Source organism: Schistocerca serialis, chromosome 3 (genome assembly GCF_023864345.2).
Source record: "Schistocerca serialis cubense isolate TAMUIC-IGC-003099 chromosome 3, iqSchSeri2.2, whole genome shotgun sequence".
NCBI classification, from domain to species: Eukaryota; Metazoa; Arthropoda; class Insecta; order Orthoptera; family Acrididae; genus Schistocerca; species Schistocerca serialis.
In genome coordinates, this window is record NC_064640.1 from 58250288 (window position 1) to 58274052 (window position 23765).

Genomic DNA, 23765 nt, shown 5'->3' on the forward strand with positions numbered 1-23765 from the left:
ATGGATACAGTGTTCTATGATGAAAGCTGTACCAGAAGAACAAGATAGAATACGGAAGGGAGTTATTTAGAATAATACAGGGATTAGTGACAAGAGCAACAGGGAATTAACTAAAAGAGAGAGTTACAAATTGCTCAGTTTTTGGAGTGAAGTTACAAATGGGAGAGGGGAAATTTAAGAGTGATGTTTTCAAAAGAATTATGGAAACCAGACCTCTCCTGAAGTATAGAAATGAGAGGAAAGTGAAACAAGTAGGAAAAGTATAAGGAAAAACTGTTAGTAAAAGAACTATCATCGAAACAACAGAAGAAGCGAGAAGAAGTAGAGATAGTGTGTCATTTCTATACCACACTAATTTTAGTTTTCAAAAACTGACAAGGCAGTTCTGCTTTGTCTACAGTGTGTGCGTCACTGTTGCAAGATGTGCATCACATCATCAATACTCACACACTAAGACAGTAGATTTAACAGATGGTGCTAAACAATTTCACACCACGCTATATACATTTTCAGCCTTAGAAAATTGTTCATAGTACATCTACAAAAATCATTGTATCAATTTGGTTTAAGTCTACTGAATGCAACTACTCTTAAATATGCATACAAACAGGACCATCACCAACAGTGAGCCTTTTACAAGGTAAAGCCCTGCATCCTTCACTATACTTACTCAGCCAGAAGACGAAGGAGATGGTTCTTGGTGTCAGCGTCAGGAGAAAGGGGAGGACTAACAACATGTGCAGCAGCGTGATACCAGCACGTGTGGCGGTACTGCTTGCCATCAGATGCAAGGGCAGCCACCAGTGTCTCCCCAAATACTGGGCTCTGCCCAGAAGCAGAAGAGACATTGCGTGCCTGCACCAGCACGTCTGCTGCTGGCTTACTCATTACGTGCACTACGTACAGGGGACAATTCACCTACAAAGGAATGCGTGATGCATGCATAACATAAAAATTAAATTCTACCTTATGACAGTATGAGGAGTCAGAATGTTACTACTGGAAGTTTATAATAAACCACCATGCCTTCTAGGCTAATGTGCCTTGTAAGCAACGACATACTACTGTGAAACCAAGGAAAATCCTAGCGTACATCTTGTCTCAGAGTATAATCAAAGACAGGTAAAAGAAAATTTGGGAAAAAGGACAATGTCAAAGCATGAGTATTGAGTATTGGCAACTAATTCAGATAATCTCAGTCTGCACAGAAGTGAGTGTGGTTTGAGTAGATGGGAAAATGCATTAAAATGAACACATGAGAGTTGAAGAAGGAAAATTGGAAAAGTCACAGACCAGAATGTGGCAGTATGAGCCTGCCTGTTTGAATGTGATTCAACAAGGAAGAGTTAAGATGATTCAAATGTCTAATTTTAAGTTGAGAGCATCAAATATGATGTATGTTTAGTCATTTCAAGTATACACAAAATGCTGAATAATTTCTTTAAATTGATCTTAACTATACATGCACAGATTAAAGGCTGAAACTTCTATCTTCAGTGTGATTAAAAGAAATGCAAAATGCTAGATTTGTGATACAAGAACAAAACTGATTTTTAAAGCAATTTAACTACACATAAATAAATAAATAAATAAATCCACAATAGTGTGGAAAGAGACGCCAATTCCCGATTAGAAACATGTTAAACAAGCAGTAATTACAGAAGCGTAAGAACGAAATAAATTTGAGAATAATTTTCTATTTGAAGTAGAAACTAATTTAATAAAGCAGCCCATTGTTATATTCTTCCCTATTTGTGAGTAAGTGACTTTGGTCGTATTATTGTTGCAGCACATGCACAACAGCTGAAGAGTGTTTGTCATTTACACTGATACACATGCATTGGCCCCAACAGGACTGTTAGAAATTGTGTTCCTATTATACCTAGAAGTAACTGGACAGCAATAGTATTCAGTGAAGAGAAGTACAGCACTTACAAAACAAGCATTTATAGCTGAGATACATATTCTTATGAATAAATACATAAATTTAGAAATACAGAAATCCTCCTTAAAATCATTCAGTTAATTAATACAGCCATCTGGCTGTAAGACTGTAGGGTCAATCAACTGCTGGAATTACAACACAGACATAACTTTAGATGATGACTAGGAGGAACCTGATCACATTCTTTCTGTCAGTATTAGCTTAGTGTCAATATTAATTAGGAAAGATAAGCTGAACTGTACTGAAGTATTTTGATCAGCCCAAAAATTGCTGCGGGTCTTTTCTAGCAACACATGAATTCGGTGGACATGCACATCTCCCAGATCAAAAGTTAATAAATTTAAAACTGATTAATTTAATGCTACTGCTTTGATGCTACTTCACGTTCTATATGTTCTGAGATAATACCAACACAACATTCTATATTTTCCTATCCTGTGCATGTTGGGGAGTAGTTTCTGACTCCTCACAGTCAGTCATTTATTCATCGTATCTACTAATAAGCAATAACAATAAAGAGAGATGATATACATCAACATATAAAAGCTATATTAGGGGGACCAGAAAGTTATGCCATTTCTGTGTATGTAGACAATTATTTGTAATTTATCGGCTCATCTGTATACTTCAAAGTCACAGCAAAGACTTTTTAACATTAGAGCAATTTGTTTACTCATAAATAAATCTTTTTCCCTTTTTTTCAGTTTCTGGTGAAATATGATAAGAGGTACACGTCCAGCATCATATTTTTTTTTTTTTTTTTTTTTTTTTTTTTTTTAATTTCACAAGGGTAGTTACACAACAGTTGCTATCAAAAACATTTGTGATATTTATTCAAGTGCGTTAGATGTTTGTAAATGCCAAAGTTGGCTTTCTAAGTTCAAAGTGGGTAATTTTCATGTTTTTGACTCGTGTAAATCAGGGAGACCAACAAATTTAGCCAACTACATTTTAAGGGTGGAAGTGGAAGTGAATCTGTGCCAGACAATTTAACTGTCAAACACACTTAACTGACCTTGGATGACCATCCAAGAACATTTGCAGCAGATTAGTAAAGACAAAATACGCTAACGGATCCAATAGATGCCATTTATTGCTTCAGCAGCACAATACAGAAGCATTTTTTGATTAAGTGATCACTGGAGATGAAAGCTGAGGCATTTAAGATAATCCAGAACACAAAAGGCAGTGGCTCTCTCCAAATAAACCACCAATGGAGTACAGCTATGCCAAGTTTGCACTCCAAAGAGGCATTTTTGTGTGTTTTGTGGAATACTCATGGGTCATTAATGTTGAAGTACTGATACCTGCAGAAACTGTGAATGCACGCCTTTACTGTGAACAACTGGATTGAGTAAATCAGTCTTTAATTGGAAAGTGCCCAGCAATTGTCAAATGGAAAGGCATTATTCTGCAAAATGATAACACATGGCTGCACTGTGCACGATGAAACCCAGAAAAAAATTAATGAATAGGAATGGGAGGTATTGCCTCACCCACTAAACTCACCCAATACTGGGTCACAGGATTTCCATTTATTCCAGTCGTTAGAATATTTTAATAAAAAAAATTTGAAATGTGGGTGATGCCCAAAACGTCTCCAGATTTTTGCTCAAGCACCAAGTTATTTTTATTGGTCCAGCAATGAAAACTTGCATACTAGCTGGCAAAAGGTGGGTGATTATGAGAAAGAGTACATCACTGATTAAAAACAAAAACACGTTAAAATTTACTTGTTTGAATTTAATGTAAAGAAACAACATTACTTGCCGGTCCCCATAATATGTTATGCTGCATGCATTTAAATACGAAAAATATACTCAAATGATTCTACAGGTAATTACGTAATTTTAAAGTAACAAAACAACCAACTATTAACAATAAAGCAGTGCACATATATTGCGAGCAGTAAGCACTTGGTTGGAGATAAAAACCAACTTATGATTCTTTACTACAGGGTGGCCCAAAAAGGATGGTCACATTTTAAATAACTATAACTCCATCAGTTTTACAAATTAATTTTATTCAATTACGTAACTAAATGCTCCCAGGCACCCAATTACAAGAACTAACCACAAAAAATCATGTACGGAAAATGACTTCCGGAAGATGGTGTCCTTCCTCGGTGATGCATTCCACAAGTCTTTCCTCGAAATTTTCCATCACTTTCACTATTGTTTCTTCTTGAATTGCCATAATTTCCGCACTGATTGCCTCCTTCAGATCAATTAAGTTTCGGGGCTTCTTTACGTAGACTTTTGACTTTAGGTATCCCCAAAGAAAAAAAAAATCACAGGCTGAGAGGTCAGGTGATCTCGCGGGCCAGTGGACATCTCCAAAACGCGAGATGATGTGGTGGGGGAACATCCGCCTTAAAACACACATGGAGTCATTGGCTGTGTGGGCCGTGGCCCCGTCCTGTTGAAACCAAATTCGATCTCGATTTACATGTAACTCTCGCAGTTTCGTCACCAAAAAGCTACGTAGCATGTTAACGTAACGTTTCGAGTTCACTGTGACTGTAGCGTTGTTCTCCTCAAAAAAATAAGGACCAACAATCCCCAATCTTGAAATTCCACACCAGACTGTTATCTTAGCACTATGAAGAGGCTTTTGGTGCAATTCTCTGGGATTATCTACTGCCCAATACCTGCAGTTTTGTTTATTGACATAGCCGTCTAAATGGAAATGGGCTTCATCTGACATAAGAAGCACAACATCATTATTAGAGTACAAAATGTCAAGCATTGATTCACAAAATCGTCTTCGCTGCTCAAAATCACGATCATACAGCTTTTGCGTGATCATAATTTTGTATGGGTGAAACTGTAACTCACGGCTTAAAATACGCTGCAACGAACTGCGGCTGAGGCCTAAAGTTTGAGCACGACGCCTAGTGGAACGATGCGGGCTTTGCAGCACTGACGCTCTATCATCATCAATGTTCTGTGGAGTAACTGCCGTACGTGTACGCCCTGTAGATTTACCACTTTTGACAGACCCTGTTGTCCGGAATGCAGTCACCCAACGTGATATGGATCTGCGATCTGGAATGGGTCCATCACGCGCTACACCAAAACGTTGTCGAAACAATCGTTGCACAGTAATAAACGATTCATCATTTCTGAAAATCTGTTCCACAGCAAAAACACGATGCTCGACCGTCCACTGCGCCATCTCGTGGCAAACTGGGTGTAATGGCCGACTTGCAGACGGCCGGCAGTGGTCCCCCCCTCCTCACCTTTCAATGGTACTACGCAGTTCAAATCCGACCATCCTTTTTGGGCCACCCAGTATAAAGCTCAATCTGGCATCTACCTTCCCAACAACTAGTTTTGTATCCTTGTTCCACCTTAAATTGCTTTGGATGCATACACCATGACATTTTACAGATATGACTATTTCCAGTTATTAATTGCCATTGACACTAAATTTATTAAGACATCGTACACTCATACATAAATATATAAACACACAAACTGTGTGCAAATACGTTTTGTCAAAATGACACATTCAGGATCATTACAATCCATTGCACACATAACTAATCAACCAAAAAACAGTATAATAGTATTCTTTTATAAAATTTACCCACCAATACATTAATAAGCTCAGCTGCTTAATGTAAAACACCTAACTTAGAAGCGTGTCACAGCAATCAAACAGTAATGTAGGGTACACAGGGTGTGGAATCTTGTGATTATAGGAGGTCCATATCAAACCTTGATTTGATCTAACAAATCACAGTCAGGCTCTAGCTATAAATTGCTCCATTCATTCCATTTATGTCTCCTTTCAAAGGTAAAAGGTACATCATAAAATGTACTGAAAAATACACAGGACAAGAATTGTATTTTCATACATTTAGCATGTACCTACAAAAGAAAGAATAAAAAGTATTACTGTACATACAAAATACATTTGTGTGTTCAAAGCCAGACCAACTGCTTTTCTTTGCACTACAGGCAATAAACAAGTCAGTTATACTGCACATACACTGCTGTAGAGAAAGTTCTTTAACAGCTGCTCAATGTAATGATTTTAATTTATGGTACATACAATTCATCATTGTGTATACTACCTCAAGTATTCCGTGAAAGGTAACTTGGAAGATCAACAGAATAGTACCATGTTTATTGATAAGAGCACATTCTGCATTCGTGCCAGTGATTGTTTCAAGTGTTGCACTGAACAGAAGAGAAGACACTACTGGAGTTTATCAAGCAGTAACATTTAACACCAACCCCAGGTTTCATCATGTAGATTGTAGAGGGCCAGGGCCTGTACTGTCTGGAGTTTGTTGTGAGAGCAGTGAACAGTGTAGTTAAAATTCAACCCATTCTGTTGTTCCTACACCAAGACATGTTCTTCCAAGAGGACAATGTCCATGTACCCAATTCTTGGGTTACCAACACATTCCCCGACATATTCCTCAACTTCTCTGGTCAGCATGATCACCAGACTTGTCTCCCATGAAGCCAGTGTGGGATACCATGGAGTTTGCTGCAGAATTCTGGAGCATATTCTAAGTTAATGTACAATAAATTTGCTTGAAGCAAAAAAAGCTTCTGTCCACAAATCAGAAACATACAGAAAGCATCACTGATCAGAGGATCACTTTGTCCTTTTATTACACAATATCCTGTGAATCATCAATGAAGAGCAACAGGCAGATTCCATATTCAAAGAAAGTATTTGATACAGTTGCAGATTGTTAATGAAGGTCTGAGCATACGGAACGCATTCCCTGACATATGAGTGTCTTGAAGACTTTATTACTAGGACACAGTACGTTCTCCTGGATGACAAGTGTTGATCAGAGACAAGGGTATCATGAGGAGCTACCCAGGGCAGTGTTTTAGCACCACTCTTGTTCTCTCCATAATAAATTATAAGACACATATCTTGGGCTACAATCTGCAACTTCTGACAATGTTGTAGTGAACAGGAAAGTATTGTCACAGCGTGACTGTAGGAGGATATGGAATGATTTAATGGAATACTCATTTGGTGTGCTGCTAGACAAAGTTGTAACGATTAAATATCTAGGTGCAAGCATAACATTAGAAAGCAATATGAAATGGAACAAGCATGTAAGGTCAATGGCAGTTTATAGGGAGAATTTTAGGGAACTGTAGCTTGTCTATTAAGAAGACTGCATGCAGAACACTAGTGTGACCCACTCATGAGCACTGGTCTAGTGTTTGGGACCCCCACCAAATCAGGTTAAATGCAAACATCGCAGCAATTCAGAGGTGTGCTGCTATATTTGCTACCAATATATTTGATCAACATGAGACTATTATGGAGATGCTTTGTAGACTCAAATCAGAATCCCTGGAGAGGAAAAAAATAACATTCTTTTTGAAAATACTATTGAGAAAAGTTAGAGAATCGGCATTTGTGGGTAACTGCACAATGATTCTAACGCTGCCAAAATGCAGGGGGTGGACGAAAGTAGGGAAACACCAAAAACCCAACACATTATCATGCCCAATACGGTGAAGGAAAACCACTAATGTTCACAACAGTTTCCAGTAATCTCAGAATGGATAAATACAGGTCCTGCATGATTTTAGAGGGAATCTCATGACATTCTTCCCAGCAGTGTGAACATAGGCCCTGTTGTCTTTGAACACAGGATCACCATTGGTGAACGAACATTGTAGCATGGGCTGGACCTGATTAGCCAACACGGTCACATAATCCTTGTCAGTAATGTGACCCTGCAACGTAACCATGGGGCCTGGGCCTAAGGACTACCACACTATGGCTGCCCAAATCATTACCGACCCCCCCCCTTACCCCCCCCCCCCCCCCACCCTTTTGAGATGTAAACTCGGCAAGATTTCGCAAAATGGAACAAGACTCGTCTGACCAAACGGCTTTCTTCCATTCCTCCACAGTCCAAGTTTTATGACCCTGCCACCAAGTTTCCCTGTTATGGACATTTGCATCATGGATGAGCATTTTAGAATTCCAGCTCACCCTGCAATTCCTTGCTTACGAAGCTTGCTTCAAGTTTTGGTGCTGACAGGGTCTGCAAGTGCGACATTCAGTTCTGCAGTGACTTTTACAGCTGTTGTCCTACTGTTTGTCATTACGATCCTCTTCACTGACCGTCCATCATGACCACTCTATACACACTTTTGTCCATGTTATGACTTAGTGGATGATCCAGAATGTGATTTTCACTCTGCAGCAGAGTGTGCGTTGATATGAAACTTTCTGGCAGATTAAAACTGTGTGCCAGATCGAGACTAACTCGGGACCTTTGCCTTTCGCGGGCAAGTGCTCTACCAACTCACCTACCCAAGCACGACTCACGCCCCGTCCTCACAGATTCACTTCTGCCAGTACATCGTCCCCTACTGTCCAAACTTTACAGAAGCTCTCCTGCAAACCTTGCATGGAAATTTCTGGGAGATTTAATCTGCAGAAAGTTTCATATCAGCACTCACTCCGCTGCAGAGTGAAAATCTCATTCTGGAAACATCCCCCAGGCTGTGGCTAAGCCATGTCTCCACAATATCCTTTCTTTCAGGAGTGCTAGTTCTGCAAGGTTTGCAGGAGAGCCTCTGTAAAGTTTGGACAGTAGGGGACGACGTACTGGCAGAAGTGAATCTGTGAGGATGGGGCGTGAGTCGTGCTTGGGTAGGTCAGTTGGTAGAGCACTTGCCCACGAAAGGCAAAGGTCCCGAGTTCGAGTCTCGATCTGGCACAAAGTTTTAATCTGCCAGAAAGTTTGTGGATGATGTTTTCCCACTTTCCCTGCATGTGGTATAAATCTTCGATACTGTGACTTTTGGAACACCAAGCACTTTGTCTAGCTTGGTTATGAAATGAAACACCCACCATGCAAGTACCAAGAATTTGCACATATTAGAGTTCACTTATAGTTTCAACACAATGCACTCACAACTACATAAGAACACTATTCTGACCACAACTGACAATTGTAGTGTATTGAGGGCATTGTACAGGTGCCATTCATGGTCAAATACAACAGCAGAACCAGCAGGTTTGGTCAGCATCTGCATTTGTGTTCAAGCATGTATTTCTCACAGTGAGTCCATATTTTTGTCCCACTCCTGTAAGTATCACCTAAGGACCACAAATACATGCTGGATAAATTAGAGATGAATCTGTGAGGCATATAGATAGACTTTTTTCCTCACTCCACTCGTGAGTGGAACAGGAAACGGACTAGTAGTGTTACAAGATACACTCTGCCAATGAATCATATGGTGGGTTGGGAAATATGTATGTAGATGCAGATGGCATCTGATGCAGTCTGCATTACTGGCAAAAAACAAACAAACAAACAAAAGGAATAAGTGAAACTAGCGTCTAACATTATTGTCCATGATTGAACTCAAAAATTCTATATTTATGTCTTTTATGCACGACTGCAGAACTGCATTGTAACTAGAGGATGGTATACAAAAAAACTACAGTTGTCCAACACTATATCTCCACAGATGTATGACCTTGTGATTATGATGATACAACAATCAACCTGTACTATATGTGAATACAATGTTATGTGGGTACCATTGTGTCAATGAGTCAATTTTTCATATTCCACTAGCATACTTTTCTTGAGAAGGAACAGACATTTCCTGTGACAAAACACAAATACTACTAACATGCACATACTTTTTTTATTAAGTAAAACATGACAGTGTCGTCTACCAAAGCAACATATTCCAAATTTTAGAAATAAAATAATGACTGTGACTGATTACATGAACTCTTAACTCTAGAATGGCGTAAATGTGTTTATACTCTTACCTTTATTGTATTACCTGAAATGATATACATAGTTATTTGCAATACAGGGTAACAACATATTGAAAAACACTTGCTAGGCATGAACGAGATGAAAATAAAAACAAAAACTAACAGTGAACAATAATTCTACAATAGGCGGAGGGGATTGTCAAAATGTGTACACATGTTTAGAGGTACATGTCATCAGTGTTTCCCAGCCAATAATGTTGGCTTTCACAAAGTGCAACCATCACATCTTCAAGTAGGTCCTAAATTGACCTCATTATACTGAATGCACTCTCTTCCAGTTCTAACACCAAGCAGCAATACTTGACAGTACTAAGAATCAAATCTGGGTTCTCCGAGAGACAGTCAAACACACTGACCATTCAGTTACTGAGGTGACTGCAAATTATCTTTTATTTGAAATACCAGCCCTCCACTTTAAATCCCAGACACAAAAAAATGGAAACAGGATGCAGTCACAGCATTGTACTACAGCATCCTGAGATAATTGAAGTTTTATAGCATAATATTTTCATGTTGGCTAAATTATTTCACAATTTATCTTTACACAAGTCACCTGTGTAATGGAATATTTTGATTTTATCACAGTTGTTTTCTTCTAAGTGAGTGGACACACTTTGGGACCACTCACAGATGTCAGATTTTGTTTCTGCGTTCCTAAAATCTTTGTGATTGACCATTTTCTTCTACAGTTTTAACATTACAATTAACTTTGCAGAGAGAAAAGATATTTGCATAAACTGCAGCAGTTCTGTTCTTGTCTCTACCATCTGCTACATCTACATCTACACTCTGCAAACCACCATGACGTGCACGGCAGAGGGTATGTCTAATTGTACCCGTTATTAGGGTTTCTTCCCATTCCATTCATGTGTGGAGCATGCAAAGAATGATTGATTGAATGCCTTTGTGTGTACAGTAATTATTCTAATCTTAACCTCACAATCCCTATGTGAGCGATACTTGGGGAGTTTTAGTATATTCCTAGTGACATCATTTACAGCCAGTTCTTTAAACTTTGTTGGCACAGTTTCCGGGATAGTTTACATCTGTCTTCAAGAGAGTGCCACTTCAGTTCCTTCAGTATCTCTGTGACACTCCTACAGATTAAACAAACCTGTGACCATTCATGCTGTTGTCCTCTGTATGTGTTCAATATCCCCCGTTAGTCCTACATGCTACAGGTCTCACACACTTGGGCAATATTCTAGAACTGGTTGCACAAGTGATTTGTAAGCAATCGCTTTTGTAGGCTGATTGCATTCCCCTAGTATTCTACCAATAAACCGTAGTCAACCACCTGCTTTACCCACAACTGAACCTATGTTATCATTCCATTTCGTATCTCTACGATGTGTTACGCCAGGAATTTGTACGAGTTGGCCGATTCCAACAGTGACTCATTGATATTATAATCCTACTAGGATACTATTTTTTTTTTTTTTTTTTTTCGTTTTGTAAAGTGCAAATTTTACATTTCTGAACATTTAGAGCAACTTGCCAATCTCTGCACCACATTGAAATCTTATCAAGATCTGGCTGAATATTTTTACAGCTTCTCTCAGACAGTACTTCATCATAGATGACTGCATCATCTGCAAAAAGCCTGATTTTATCTTCAGTCAAGAATAAGATTTTCTTCTCAATATACTAAAGAGATCTTCAACAAAATGTTCATTATGTATACAGTAAAATCACAGAAAAGCAGGCAATAGCAAACACATGCTCTTATGAGATAGTTTTGATTGTATTTACACAAAATTATTTGTTTCACTTTACTAAATTCAAACTCAATAACAGCTAGTAAACACAATATTGTGCTGCTATTTGGAATATCATCTTCGTCTGAAATGGTGACCATGTGTTATTTACATATATGACCTAAAATACTATAAAAATACCTGGTTAGCAATGACGCATGCTCTGCCAACAGCTTCTGCTTCGACTGGTTCTGGCCTTGACAGCTGGTGCCCCTCAGGACCAGTAATGCCAGCAGCTAACAATTGTTGTGCTTTCTGTAACAATTGTGGTTTCCTGTTACTCGAGCCTCAGCTCTCCATGTATCACAACACAAAAATACAACTAACAGACACCTGCAGTCATTCCTAATACTCAAAATGATTCACAAATTTACATTTAGCACATGACATGTTGGAATTAATTTTTTTCTACATAATATACTTGTGGAAAAAAAATACTGAGGACTGGGTAAAGAATCTGGTGTAAAATGCTTTACAAAGTCCCCACACAGTCAATATTTATTGCACAATACTGAGTACCATTTAATAATACTTACCATCTGGGAATGGTATTGACAGTTTGTGCAATATACTGAAGGGGACTGCAGAGCTTTACAAATATTGACACTTGCTCAATACATTGTGCCATATATTGTACAGTGTACAGGTGATATTGTGTAATACACAGAAGTTCTTGCCAAAACTTTGTGATTTGGGGACATGCAAACAACAGATACAGTGACACCATACAGATATGAACACATCAGGAAAGACATATGAAAGGAATTATCTGTGGAAGTGCATTCAGGAGGGTAATTTGACTACAAATTTAATACTTATTCAATAATTAGCTGTAGAATCATTAGATAAAAGTGTATGGCGAGAATACTGCGACTGTCAGTTTTAGAAGCTTTAATTATTTATTGCAGAAATAATTAACAGCACTACCCACCGATACTCTACAATAATGTATCTTATTCTTTTCAGGTTTGCAGATCGCTTCCAGCATTGTGGAAAGTGAAATCCAATAGTATATGAACAGTATCTTTTCTGTGTACAAAGCTGTAAAAGTTCACCCATTCAATGAAAGATACATCAGTCATCATTAAAAAATTCTGATATTCATTTAGCTATGCTGCAAGTTCTCTTAGCATGTTATTATGGTCACTTACAAGATGCCTTCCAAGCCACTTTTTTCACCCCTTGCCACTTCCTCTCACTTTCATTTCTGCAGAATACAGCATTGCAACTGCATTACATGTTAGTCTACATCAAGTGCTGACACATCACTATGAACGAAGAGTTCTAACTAATACATCCTGGACATATATATTGTGCAATAAAATTGTGCTGTTCTTCACCTCACACTTTCATGCAATATTTTGACACAGTATTATTGTAGAATAAATACTGACTGTGAGAGGGCCACTTTAGATGGATGCGGCTACTAGAATTTTATATCAGGCATATTTCCTACAATGCAAACAAAGAAAATGACAGGATGAGGATAATGAAAAGGAGCTATGCTGAAGAAAACTCAACAACTTTCACATGACAAGTTTAGATAAATTAAGAAAAGCTGCACCAGCACAAAACAAAGGCAGGACTAGGTCCTAGGAGGAAAACATTTAAAGAAAACAATTTCTATGACAGTACCGAGTGAGATGACACTGTGGTTAGAGCACTGGACTCTCATTCGGGAGGAAAACAGTTCAAACCTACATCCAACCATTTAGCTTTTGGTTTCTTGTGATTTTCCTAAATCACTCCAGGCAAATGCCAGATCCTTTAAAAATGCACGGCCAATTTCCTTCCCCATCCTAGATATCATCCGAGCTCGTTCTCCGTTTCTAATGACTTCGATGTTGACTGGATGTTAAATCCAATCTATCTGTCTGTCTGTCTATCTATCTATCTATCTTCCTTCCTTCCTTCGGAAATAAGAGCAACCACAGTATGTCATTTGTTTAATAGTTTTAACTACCAAAAACATGCTTCCTAATCAAGTGAAATGACATTTGGAGTCAAATCATACTGGTTTTCTAAACAAACCACAAGAACACTTTTCCAACAAGTTAAAAGAAATTACAGGACAAAACACAGCTTTCTAAACAAACTGTTCTTTCATCACGGTAAGTTTCTTACCATGTAGTAAAGAGCAGTAAACCTCACACCACACTAGTAGACCTTATTTTACCAGTTGTTCCAGATAGGGAATTATCATGATACATGAGACAGCTGCCAAAGTGTTTTTGTCAGACCACACTATTGTTCATTGAATATTTGATATGACTGACAACATGAATTGTCAAAGTGGTGCACATGTGTGTACAGACATAGGTCATAGTATGGCTGGCTATTAGGCTGATGACACGAAGTTCATCTCATCTTCATTAATGCACAAATCGCCAACGAGGTGTCAAATCAAAAAGACTAGCACCAGGAACCCAAACAATTCCAGACAAGGTCTCCTGGACAACATTTATATATAGTCATTTCATTTCACTAGCATAAAAAAAACATAAGCCCTGTCCTTCATGGCCGCCTTTGCTCAGTGAAAGAAGTAGTAAACTTCTGTGAAGTCAGACACGAAAATTGAGATGTTTTGAACAAATATATGCTGATATGGGAGCTGACAACATTTCCCTAATTCATTACAATAACTCCCACTGGCTTTCACGTGTGAATGTCTTGAAAAGTGTGTATGAAATCAGTAATGAGTTTACTCTTTCCTTGACCCACAGAAACATTTGACATCTGAGAAGTCATAGATAGTGACTGTCTTTTAACTGGTGTACCTTAGACACATCTTTGCACAAACACTCACTTAACTGGATGTGTCCCTTCAAGGTAATGAAACCAATATTCTGCAACTGTCAGACCAATTTTGCCTTCAGGAAGAGACTACTGCTGTAGAAGAAAAAGTTATATGATAAAGACATACATTATGTTTTCCCTGCTCTTCACACAGCTTTAGATGACAATGACTTCCAGCTGAGTGAAGATTTAAGTCTGCATTTGTGGATCATTTAAATGAACTCTATGATTACTTTCTGAAGTGCTTTCCAGAACAAATAGATCAACAACAAGAACCAAGACAGAAGTCAACAGGAAATTTGTCAAAAAGTGACCATGAAAGCCTCAACAATTTTGATCAACACATCTGGATCAAAAATCCTTCCATTACAGAACTTCCATCAACACTTACCAAGGAAACATAAGGGCAATTTATTGACATTTCTTCAAACTTTAATATTTTAGCATGGTGCAACAGTCAGCAACTGTAAAATGTAATTACATCAAATTTCAGCCTCCACTTGCACAAGCAAAGAAACTTTACCTAGGTTTCAGCTATAATAATGTAGCCTTCTTCAGAAATGTCACAATATAAAATTAAATTAAATTGAAACATGCGAGATATTGACCTTGTGGAACTTAAAATGTTAGTACTACAGTACATATTCATAAGACTGCGTCAGTTCTACTAATGTTTTGCCATTAGGTCACACCAATGGGCCAGACCGGTGGGTCACAGGCTCTGAGTCGTAACTGGGCACTGCGGGCAGCGACGCAGCGAGCTCAGCTGGTGGTCGTGCACACATGCGTGTGCAGAGTAATACAAACTTAAAACCAGTAAATGTTAAATGAGATTATTATGGAAAATAGTTTATTACATTAGTTTGGACTATTAATGGCATTAAAACCATAAGTCACTAAAGTTATCATTCCATAAAAGACAATACACATAAAAATGTACTGTACAAAAGTATGAATAAACATTAATCGATAACATTATTTGTTACAACAGCTAGAAATGTTACTGGCAAATAAACCATAATAACTGAAGTTACAGTTCTATGAGAGGCAAATGACATTATATAGTGTAAAGGAACCTTTTAATAAGAACAGGCCGTGAGTTAAGGTTAACAGTGGCTGAAGTGTGTGGAACTTGGCTAAGAATTAACGCGTGTAAATGATAAGGACAGATGTCTCATACAGGGTAGTGGTTAGATATTCAGTATGTGATCAGCAATTAATACATGGAAAAACCAGTAGGCTGACGCAGGTAGAAGACTTTATAAAGTACCTACGTCATCAGCAGCTGGCTATGACATACAGCCTACTGGTTTTTCCATGTATTAATTGTTGATCACATATCTAACCGCTAACCTGCGTGAAACAATTGTCCTTATTATCATTCACAAGCATTAATTCTTAGCCAAGTTCCATACATTTCAGCCACTGTTAATCTTAACTTGTAGCCTGTTCTTATTAAAAGGTTCCTTTATACTACATAATGTCATTTGCCTCTCACAGAACTGTAACTTCAGTTATTATGGTTTATTTGCCAGCAACATTTCTAGCTGTTTTAACAAATAATGTTATCGATTAATGTTCATTCATACTTTCGTATAGTACATTTTTTGTGTGTCTTTTGCCTTTTATGGAACGACAACTTCAGTGGCTTATGGTTTTAATGCCATTAATAGTCCAAACTATTGTAACGAACTATTTTCTATAATAAACTCTAATGTAATTTTATATTGTGACATTTCTGAAGAAGGCTACATTATTATAGCTGAAACCTAGGTAAAGTTTCTTTGCTTATGCAACTGGAGGCTGAAATTTAATATAATTTCTTCAAACTCTATATTGAAATCTAAGTACCTTTCCTTATTACTGCTTCAGTGAAGGAGAAGAATCCACAAGTAGTTAACACGGCCTCATTAGTTTTTACACCTTCTGCAACAGCCTATTTATGCGGGGTAATTTAAATCAGCATTGGCTGTCATCTACATGAAACATATATTGTGACCGAACATGGAGAAAGATGAAGATCGCAATATCGCAATTTTCAGTCTTGTGTGGAGATTTGAAGAATTGGTAATGAAGAGGCATATTACATAATAAGATGAAAGGTGATTAAAATGTAATACGTTAACAGTTAATAAAGAAATTATTTATATATATATATATATATATATATATATATATATATATATATATATATATATATATATATATATATCCCCCCCCCCAAATAAATAACTTGAGTTTATTTCCCCCCCCCCCCCCCACCCCCCCCCTGTTCAAGTCGGACCCCACATGTAAAAGGAGCCATGGGTGTTCATGTTCAGGTCAAGGGAGCTGTTTGCACAGAAATTTTGATAACAAATGCTCTAAGGTGTAATGTTTAACAGTGTGGACTCCTAGTTTGTTTCCCAGTGATCGCTCCAAATTTACCTGTAACATAGTAATATGGAGCTGTCCACAGCCTAATGAGGGGAGACAAATAGCTGCTTCCATCAAAACACAGTGTGCTCAAAAAATGTGACTAGGGCCTCCCGTCGCGTAGACCGTTCGCAGGGTGCAAGTCTTTCAATTTGATGCCACTTTGGCAACTTGCGCATCGATGGTGATGAAATGATGATAATTAGGACAACACAACACCCAGTCCCTGAGCGGAGAAAATCTCCGACCCAGCTGGGAATCGAACCCGGGCCCTTAGGACTGACAGTCTGTCACGCTGACCACTCAGTTACCGGGGGCGGACACAGTATGCTCAACATGTAAGTAGCTGGAGTGTCATAAGACATGAACTAGACTCTGGCCACAAAACTCCAGATACAAATCATTATTCATCCTTATGCTAACCACGGAACTCCTTCCATATGGACTACCTTTCACTACTGTTATGAAATTCTGGGGTAATGCATATTTAACTTAAGCATGATGAATACTTATTGTTGGGTTTCTGGGTGAACTTCCTTGAATTCAACTGAGATTCTAATACAACCTGGAGATGGCCAATAGAGCTTTCAGATCAGGAATACTTGTAGGCTAGTCCAGTATATCCACCCAATTTTTGTCAAATCACTATGGGATGACCTTTATTTTGCAGACAGGAACATCCCGGTGACAGAGAAAAGGTTCAACTCGAAATTGCTGCTACCATAAAAATCATGTTGCTGTTTCAAGTGTTTTCTAAAGGCTTGCATTCATTTTACCATTAACCAAACTAATAGTTAAAAAAAAAGCAGCTGCAGCATATCACAACAGCTACTCAGAATTTCACTGCCACAACTCACTCATGTGGAACACCAGATCAGTGTGTGATGACTCATCACTCCATAAATTGTTCTTTCACTGCTACACAGACCACCAACAGCATTGGTGCCAAACTCTTTTTTCCAAAGTGTCTTCTGAGCTGTGGTACGATCATGGAAAAAGTTGTGTCAGCTCTGAATAGAGATTTTATGCTGATAGCCTCTGTATCTCAGTTGCAACAGAATCTCTCTAAAAGTCAACAAGAATACCCAGCAATTGGTTCGTGCAGTGTGGTTTAGAGTTTGTCAATCCACAGCAGCTAATTTCTTATGCCTAATAGAAAAATAACTGGGATCACTGCTTCCTTAACATTCTCATTTCACAGTAACATCTTCAACAGTAGGCATAAACACACATTGCTGCTCTGATGCAAAGCCCAAATTTGTGGGACCCTAGAGTCAATATCCCACTCACATTAACTATCTCCTTCATTAACTATCCCACTTTGACAGAATGTGTATGATGTTGACACATTGTATTTCTACTTACATACCCTCCAATGTACCATGCATGTTCAGTGGTATGTCTGATGACATTTAGCTCCTTGGCATACCCAACAGGAAAAAGAAGTGTTTTAGGTCTCGCTCTCTATACACAAAGGCAGTCACCTTCTCTATCAAAGAGCCAAGATTGGGTCACAGACGGATTGGCAGCCCAAATCGAGTTTTTAGCAGGCATGGCAGCTGTGTGTGAAGCCAGTAAATCCTATCCCTTGTCGGAAAGTCTGAGGGCAAATGTCTGGCACCCTAAAGCTTTTCCCTTACCTAGGGTATGGCAATCCCAATAGAGGAGTCCCTGGTTGTTCAGATGGGGGGCTGGCTGTCAGGTTGACAACCCTACACCACAAAAATTTAATAAAGTTAAAAATTCAATCAATCAGTGTCAGAAATCAGATAGATTTAACTGGAAGATGAACATGGCAAGTAAAACGGGTACATCATTTGATCATGGCTACCTGATACATCTGAAGCCTCAACTGTCCAGAGGCCATTATGGTAGCAGCATCAGAGATAACATTACAACACAGATGCAGCAGCACTGCAGGAAACTAGATGGATAGGGGAAGGGGTATGTGAAGCAAAAAGGAAAACTACACACATCAAACAACATTTTGCATCACCTCGGTTTCGAGAGTTCCAGAACCTGTACAGAAAATTGGAACAGAGAACAACATAAACATCATTTCTGCCCTTTTCAGTGCTCATGAAAACCATGCACTGCTTGTTGTACCACCATACAGCGAGACCTTCAGAGGTGGTGGTCCAGATTGCTGTACACACTGGTACGTGTAATATCCAGTATCACATCCTCTTGCACTGTATTCCTCCTGGCATACTGTCTACAAGTTCATCAAGGCACTGTTGGTCCAGACTGTCCTACTCCTCAATGGCGATTCAGCATAGGTCCCTCAGAGTGGCTGGTGGGTCACGTCGTCAATAAACAGCCCTTTTCAATCTATCCCAGCCATGATTGATAGGGTTCATGTCTGGAGAACATGCTGGCCACTCTAGTCAAGCAATGTCGTTATCCTGAAGGAAGTCATTCACAAGATGTGCATGATGGGGGCACAAATTGTCGTCCATGAAAATTAATGCCTTGCCAGTATGCAGCCGATATGGCTGCACTATCGATCGGAGGATGGGATTCACACATCGTATAGCTGTTACGGCGCCTTTCATGACCACCGGAGGTGTACGTTGGCCCTACATAATGCCACCCCAAAACAGCAGATAACATACACCTTGTTGTACTCACTGGACAGTGTGTACAAGGTGTTCAGCCTGACCAGGTTGCCTCCAAACACATCTCTGATGATTGTCTGGTTGAAAGCATATGCGACACTCATTGGTGAAGAGAATGTGATGCCAATCCTGAGCTGTCCATTCGGCACGTTGTTGTGTCCATCTGTACCATGCTACATGGTGGTGGTGTTGCAAATATGGACCTTACCATGGACGTTGGGACTGAAGCTGCGCATCATGCAGCCTGTTGCGCACAGTTTGAGTCGTAACATGTTGTCCTGTGACTGCACGAAAAGCATTATTCAATATGGTGGCGTTGCTGTCAGGGTTCCTCCGAGCCATATTCCGTAGGTAGCAGTCATCCACTGCAGTAGTAGCCCCTGGGTGACCCGAGCAAGGCATGTCATCGACAGTTGATGTCTCTCTATCTCCTCCATGTCTGAACAACATCGCTATGGTTGACTCCAACATGCCTGGACACTTCCCTTGTTGAGAGTCCTTCCTGGCACAAAGTAACAACGCAGACGTGATCAAACTGTGGTATTGACTGTCTAGGAATGGTTGAACTACAGACAACACGAGCCGTGTACCTCGTTCCTGGTGAAATGGCTGGAACCGATCTACTGTAGGACCCCCTCCATTTAATAGGTGCTGCTCATGAATGGTTGTTTACATCTTTGGGCGGGTTTAGTGACATCTCTGAACAGCCAAAGGAACTGTGTCTGTGATGCAATACCCACAGTCAACGTCTATCTTCCAGACTTCAGGAAACCGGGGTGATGCAAAACTTTTTTTGATGTGTGTATGATTTTTTATGGAGGAGGATCTGAGACATGTTTTGCCATCAGTAAGAGCATGGAAAATCAAATAAACGAGTTCAAAATGCGGGGCCAAGAAAAGTTCAAGTTTTGAAAGGAAACAAAGAATGGAAACCAAAGGTTTGACGTGACAACACTAAACAGTGAGAAAGAAGGAAAAGTGTTTGAATTAGAAATAACCAACTGTTTTTTATGTGGTACAAAATGCAGATGTAGAAGAATATGTGGAGGAAGTGAGGCACACTTTGAAGATACCCATGCCAGACACTATGAATAAAGTGCTTGGGGGGGGGGGGGGGGGGGGGGGGGGGAGAACAACAGGGAAAAAGAAGATGGTTTAATGAGGAATGCACAGGCTGAATCAATCTTAAGAGTAATGGAAAGAATATTTGAGTGAGCTACTCAACTATCCTAATCCAGAACTACATTTCAGTGAAAACCAAGAAGAAACCAATGAAACAGAGATTAACATCTCTGTGGAGGACACAGTGAAAGCCAAATGGTAGGTGAAAAGCAATAAAGCCTAAGTTTACTCATCTGAATCCCCCTGGGGGGGGGGGGGTTATATGTGATAACAGTTTTGAGAAGATAAACTACTTTGCCAAGATTGCTAATAACAACCTCAATTCTCAATAACTTGTTTTGATAATCAATGTTACAATCTTCAGCACTCAACAAACAGATTGTTGCACACTTCTTAAAACAGCAGTAAGAGCCCTCTTTCCCACGAACTGGAAGGTACGCAACAGACCAGAAGACTCATGCTGTACTAGCGGCACCCTAGCTGCAATAATGTGCTTTGTTGTGAGTGGCATAAGACTCATGTGCTGAACAATTGTGTATAAAGTTGTTTTAGTTTTGACATGCATCAGATTGCTAGCCTGTTACGTACCTGCCAGTTCATGAGAAAGAATACTTCTACTGCTATTTTATGATGTGAAGATGGCAACATTGATTACCAAAAGCAATTATCGTGAATAAAAGATGGAGGAAACATACTATACACCAAGCTGTATAAACTCATTCAGATTATTTCGAAGATTGAAGCGCTGCCAGACAGCTGCAAGACAACAGTCATTTTTCCAATACAAATGAAAAGAAACAAGGTGGATTGCTCTAACTGCCAAGGAATCAGTTTACTTAACATGATGTACAAGAGTCTTTCTACAATTAAGTTAGAAAACGTAAAACAATTTGCAGAAAATATCATGGAGAACATCATACTGGATTCTGTTCAAACCGTTCAAGCACTGACAATGTGTTCACTCTTACCCAAGTTCTTAAGAAATATTGGAAAAAAGGGAAAAAATCCAGGTACTGTTCATAGATTTCCGAAGAGTATACAACAGTATTTGAGACATCCTCTATAAAACCTTGAAGGAGTTCCAAATCCCAAGTAAACTCACTGAAACAATTAGAGCATTTATGAGTGAATTGAGAGTGATAGTAGTAACTGGACGAGCACACGCACAACCTTTCCCCATAAAAACTCAACTCAGACAGGGAGTTGCACTGTCATGTGTACTGTTTAACCTCAGGCTGGAGAAAGTCTTAAGTGAGAGCAAACTTGGAGAGTGTGATGGGCTACAAATTGAGGGTGGTAGGTTTCATATTTTTCTTACGCACATGACATAGCGTTAGTGACTGAGTGTGAACAAGATCTTGGGGGGGGGGGGGGGGGCGTATAAAAGGGTCACCACACCAGCAAGTAAGCAGGACCACTCACCAAATAAACAAAAAAAGTTAACATATGCAAGTAGCCAGAACTAAATATGTACAAGAGCACTTCACAGCTAACGGAGACTAACTTACGTTTGTTGATCAGTTCAAGTAACTGGGAAGTTTGCACAATTGTTATAATCAAGAACCCATTGATGTAAATGAAAGAATTCCTACTGGTTCCAGATGTCTATATGCTGGTTCCAGATGTCTATATGCTCTCAGAAATATGTTCAAGTGTAAAGCCACAACACATGCTGTGAAAACGAAGATCTGCAATGCTGTTATACACCCCATTGTCCTTTATGGTTCAGAAAGCTAAAAAAGGGAGCTGCAAACACTTAAAATTTGAAAGACAGGTGTTGAGAAGAATCTGGGGCCCAGTGAGAGACAGAGATGCTTACAGAACAAGAAAGAATAACAACATTTGAGAGATCATGAACCAGTCCAATATTTCACAGTATCAAAAAACCAAATGACTCCAATGGGCAGGTCCTTAATCTGTATTCCAGAGACCCAACTTCCTAAGCAAGCATTCATTGATCACGCTATAACATAAAGACCCCTGGGTAGGCCGACAAACAAATGGAAGACACCATAAAGAAAGGTGCAGAAGCATAGAATGTAGTCAATTGGAAGGAAACAGCAACAGACAGAATGCAGAGGAGACTGATTGTTGACACAGCACATGGCCTCTGGGACCAGCAACCACTGGATAAGTAACTAACTAAATAATTATAGAAAATTGTTTCAAATAATCAGTTTCTTTCACACGCAAGCAATCTATACTGCAGCTACACTTTAATTACACGGAGTTCACATATTTGAGTTTGTAAGGTTGTTACATCAAAATGCTAAGCCACAGCTTTCTCTCCTACATCATACAGTGATTTTTTCATTATGAAAGCCCTGCATGTCAGCATAAATTCGCTAGTATCTATACAGTTCATTAATAAGCATTGCACAAATTGAAACATTTATCAAACTTTGTGTGTCATCAGACACTGTTACATACATAAGTTTTCATTACCACAGTAAAACAAGCAGAAATGTACATGTAAAATACAATCTAGGCAGTAAGTCAATTACCTTAGCTATGATGGAACCATTTTCAGCATGAACCAATGCTACTGCTCCAAGCTCTTTACACCTTTCAAATACTTCAAATAATTCAGAATCACCCAGCATGAAAACATCTTTGTAAGCCATAAATGTTTTGAAGGAGTTTACTCCATGGTGTTTACAAAGAATTTCCATTTCTTCTCGAACCTGGAATACATAAACACACACATTTATGCAACTGACAACCCAGTATATTCCGCATTTTATCAGTATAAATGTTAAATATTACTGTCATTTATAGAACTAAGTTTCCCCCATGTAATGTGCTACAGAAATGCGATGAACTTTAAGAAAGTCAGTATTGTCGAGAAGCCTATTATTCAGTATTTCTATTACATCAACACATGACTTTTTGAATGAAATGCATGTGTTCTATATCTCAATCATCATATGTTAATGAACACCATATTGGTTCTACGAGTCCTATAACAGGTTGTAATGTAGGATCACATAAAGGGTGATGAGTGCTACCAGTATCAGCTACTTAACACACATTTATTCCCAGTGACATGTGCTACGAGCCACATTTACTGTCAGATTTCTCACACTTTAGATGTTACAAAGTTTTAAGTACTGTGTAAATATTATAAGTGAATGTGCTCAGTTGCAAGTAACCAGCTGAAATTACATTTTGTTTGCATCAAAAAGTGCTATAATCCATTATTAGCATATTTACCGATTCACAGTGACGCATATGACGTCTGCTCAAAAAATTATGGAAAATTCATAATTTCGCGCCTATGGTGCCTTGGAGTGAAATTCAGTTGGCATC

General features: G+C 38.9%; 1 protein-coding gene across 3 annotated transcripts in view; it reads right to left on the reverse strand.

Annotated features, from left to right (window-relative positions):
• LOC126469708 (dihydropyrimidinase-like) overlaps nucleotides 1-23765 on the reverse strand; it is a 202792-nt gene that overhangs the window by 31869 nt on the left and 147158 nt on the right. For 2 of the 3 annotated variants that reach the window (XM_050096893.1, XM_050096890.1), the window contains exons 6-8: nucleotides 22961-23140; nucleotides 11647-11760; nucleotides 671-918 (exon numbers count right to left, since the gene is read on the reverse strand). In XM_050096893.1, the coding sequence (XP_049952850.1) occupies nucleotides 671-918; nucleotides 11647-11760; nucleotides 22961-23140 (542 nt within the window). The remainder of the gene's footprint in view (nucleotides 1-670; nucleotides 919-11646; nucleotides 11761-22960; nucleotides 23141-23765) is intronic. The other variant, XM_050096891.1, reaches the window with a different exon arrangement.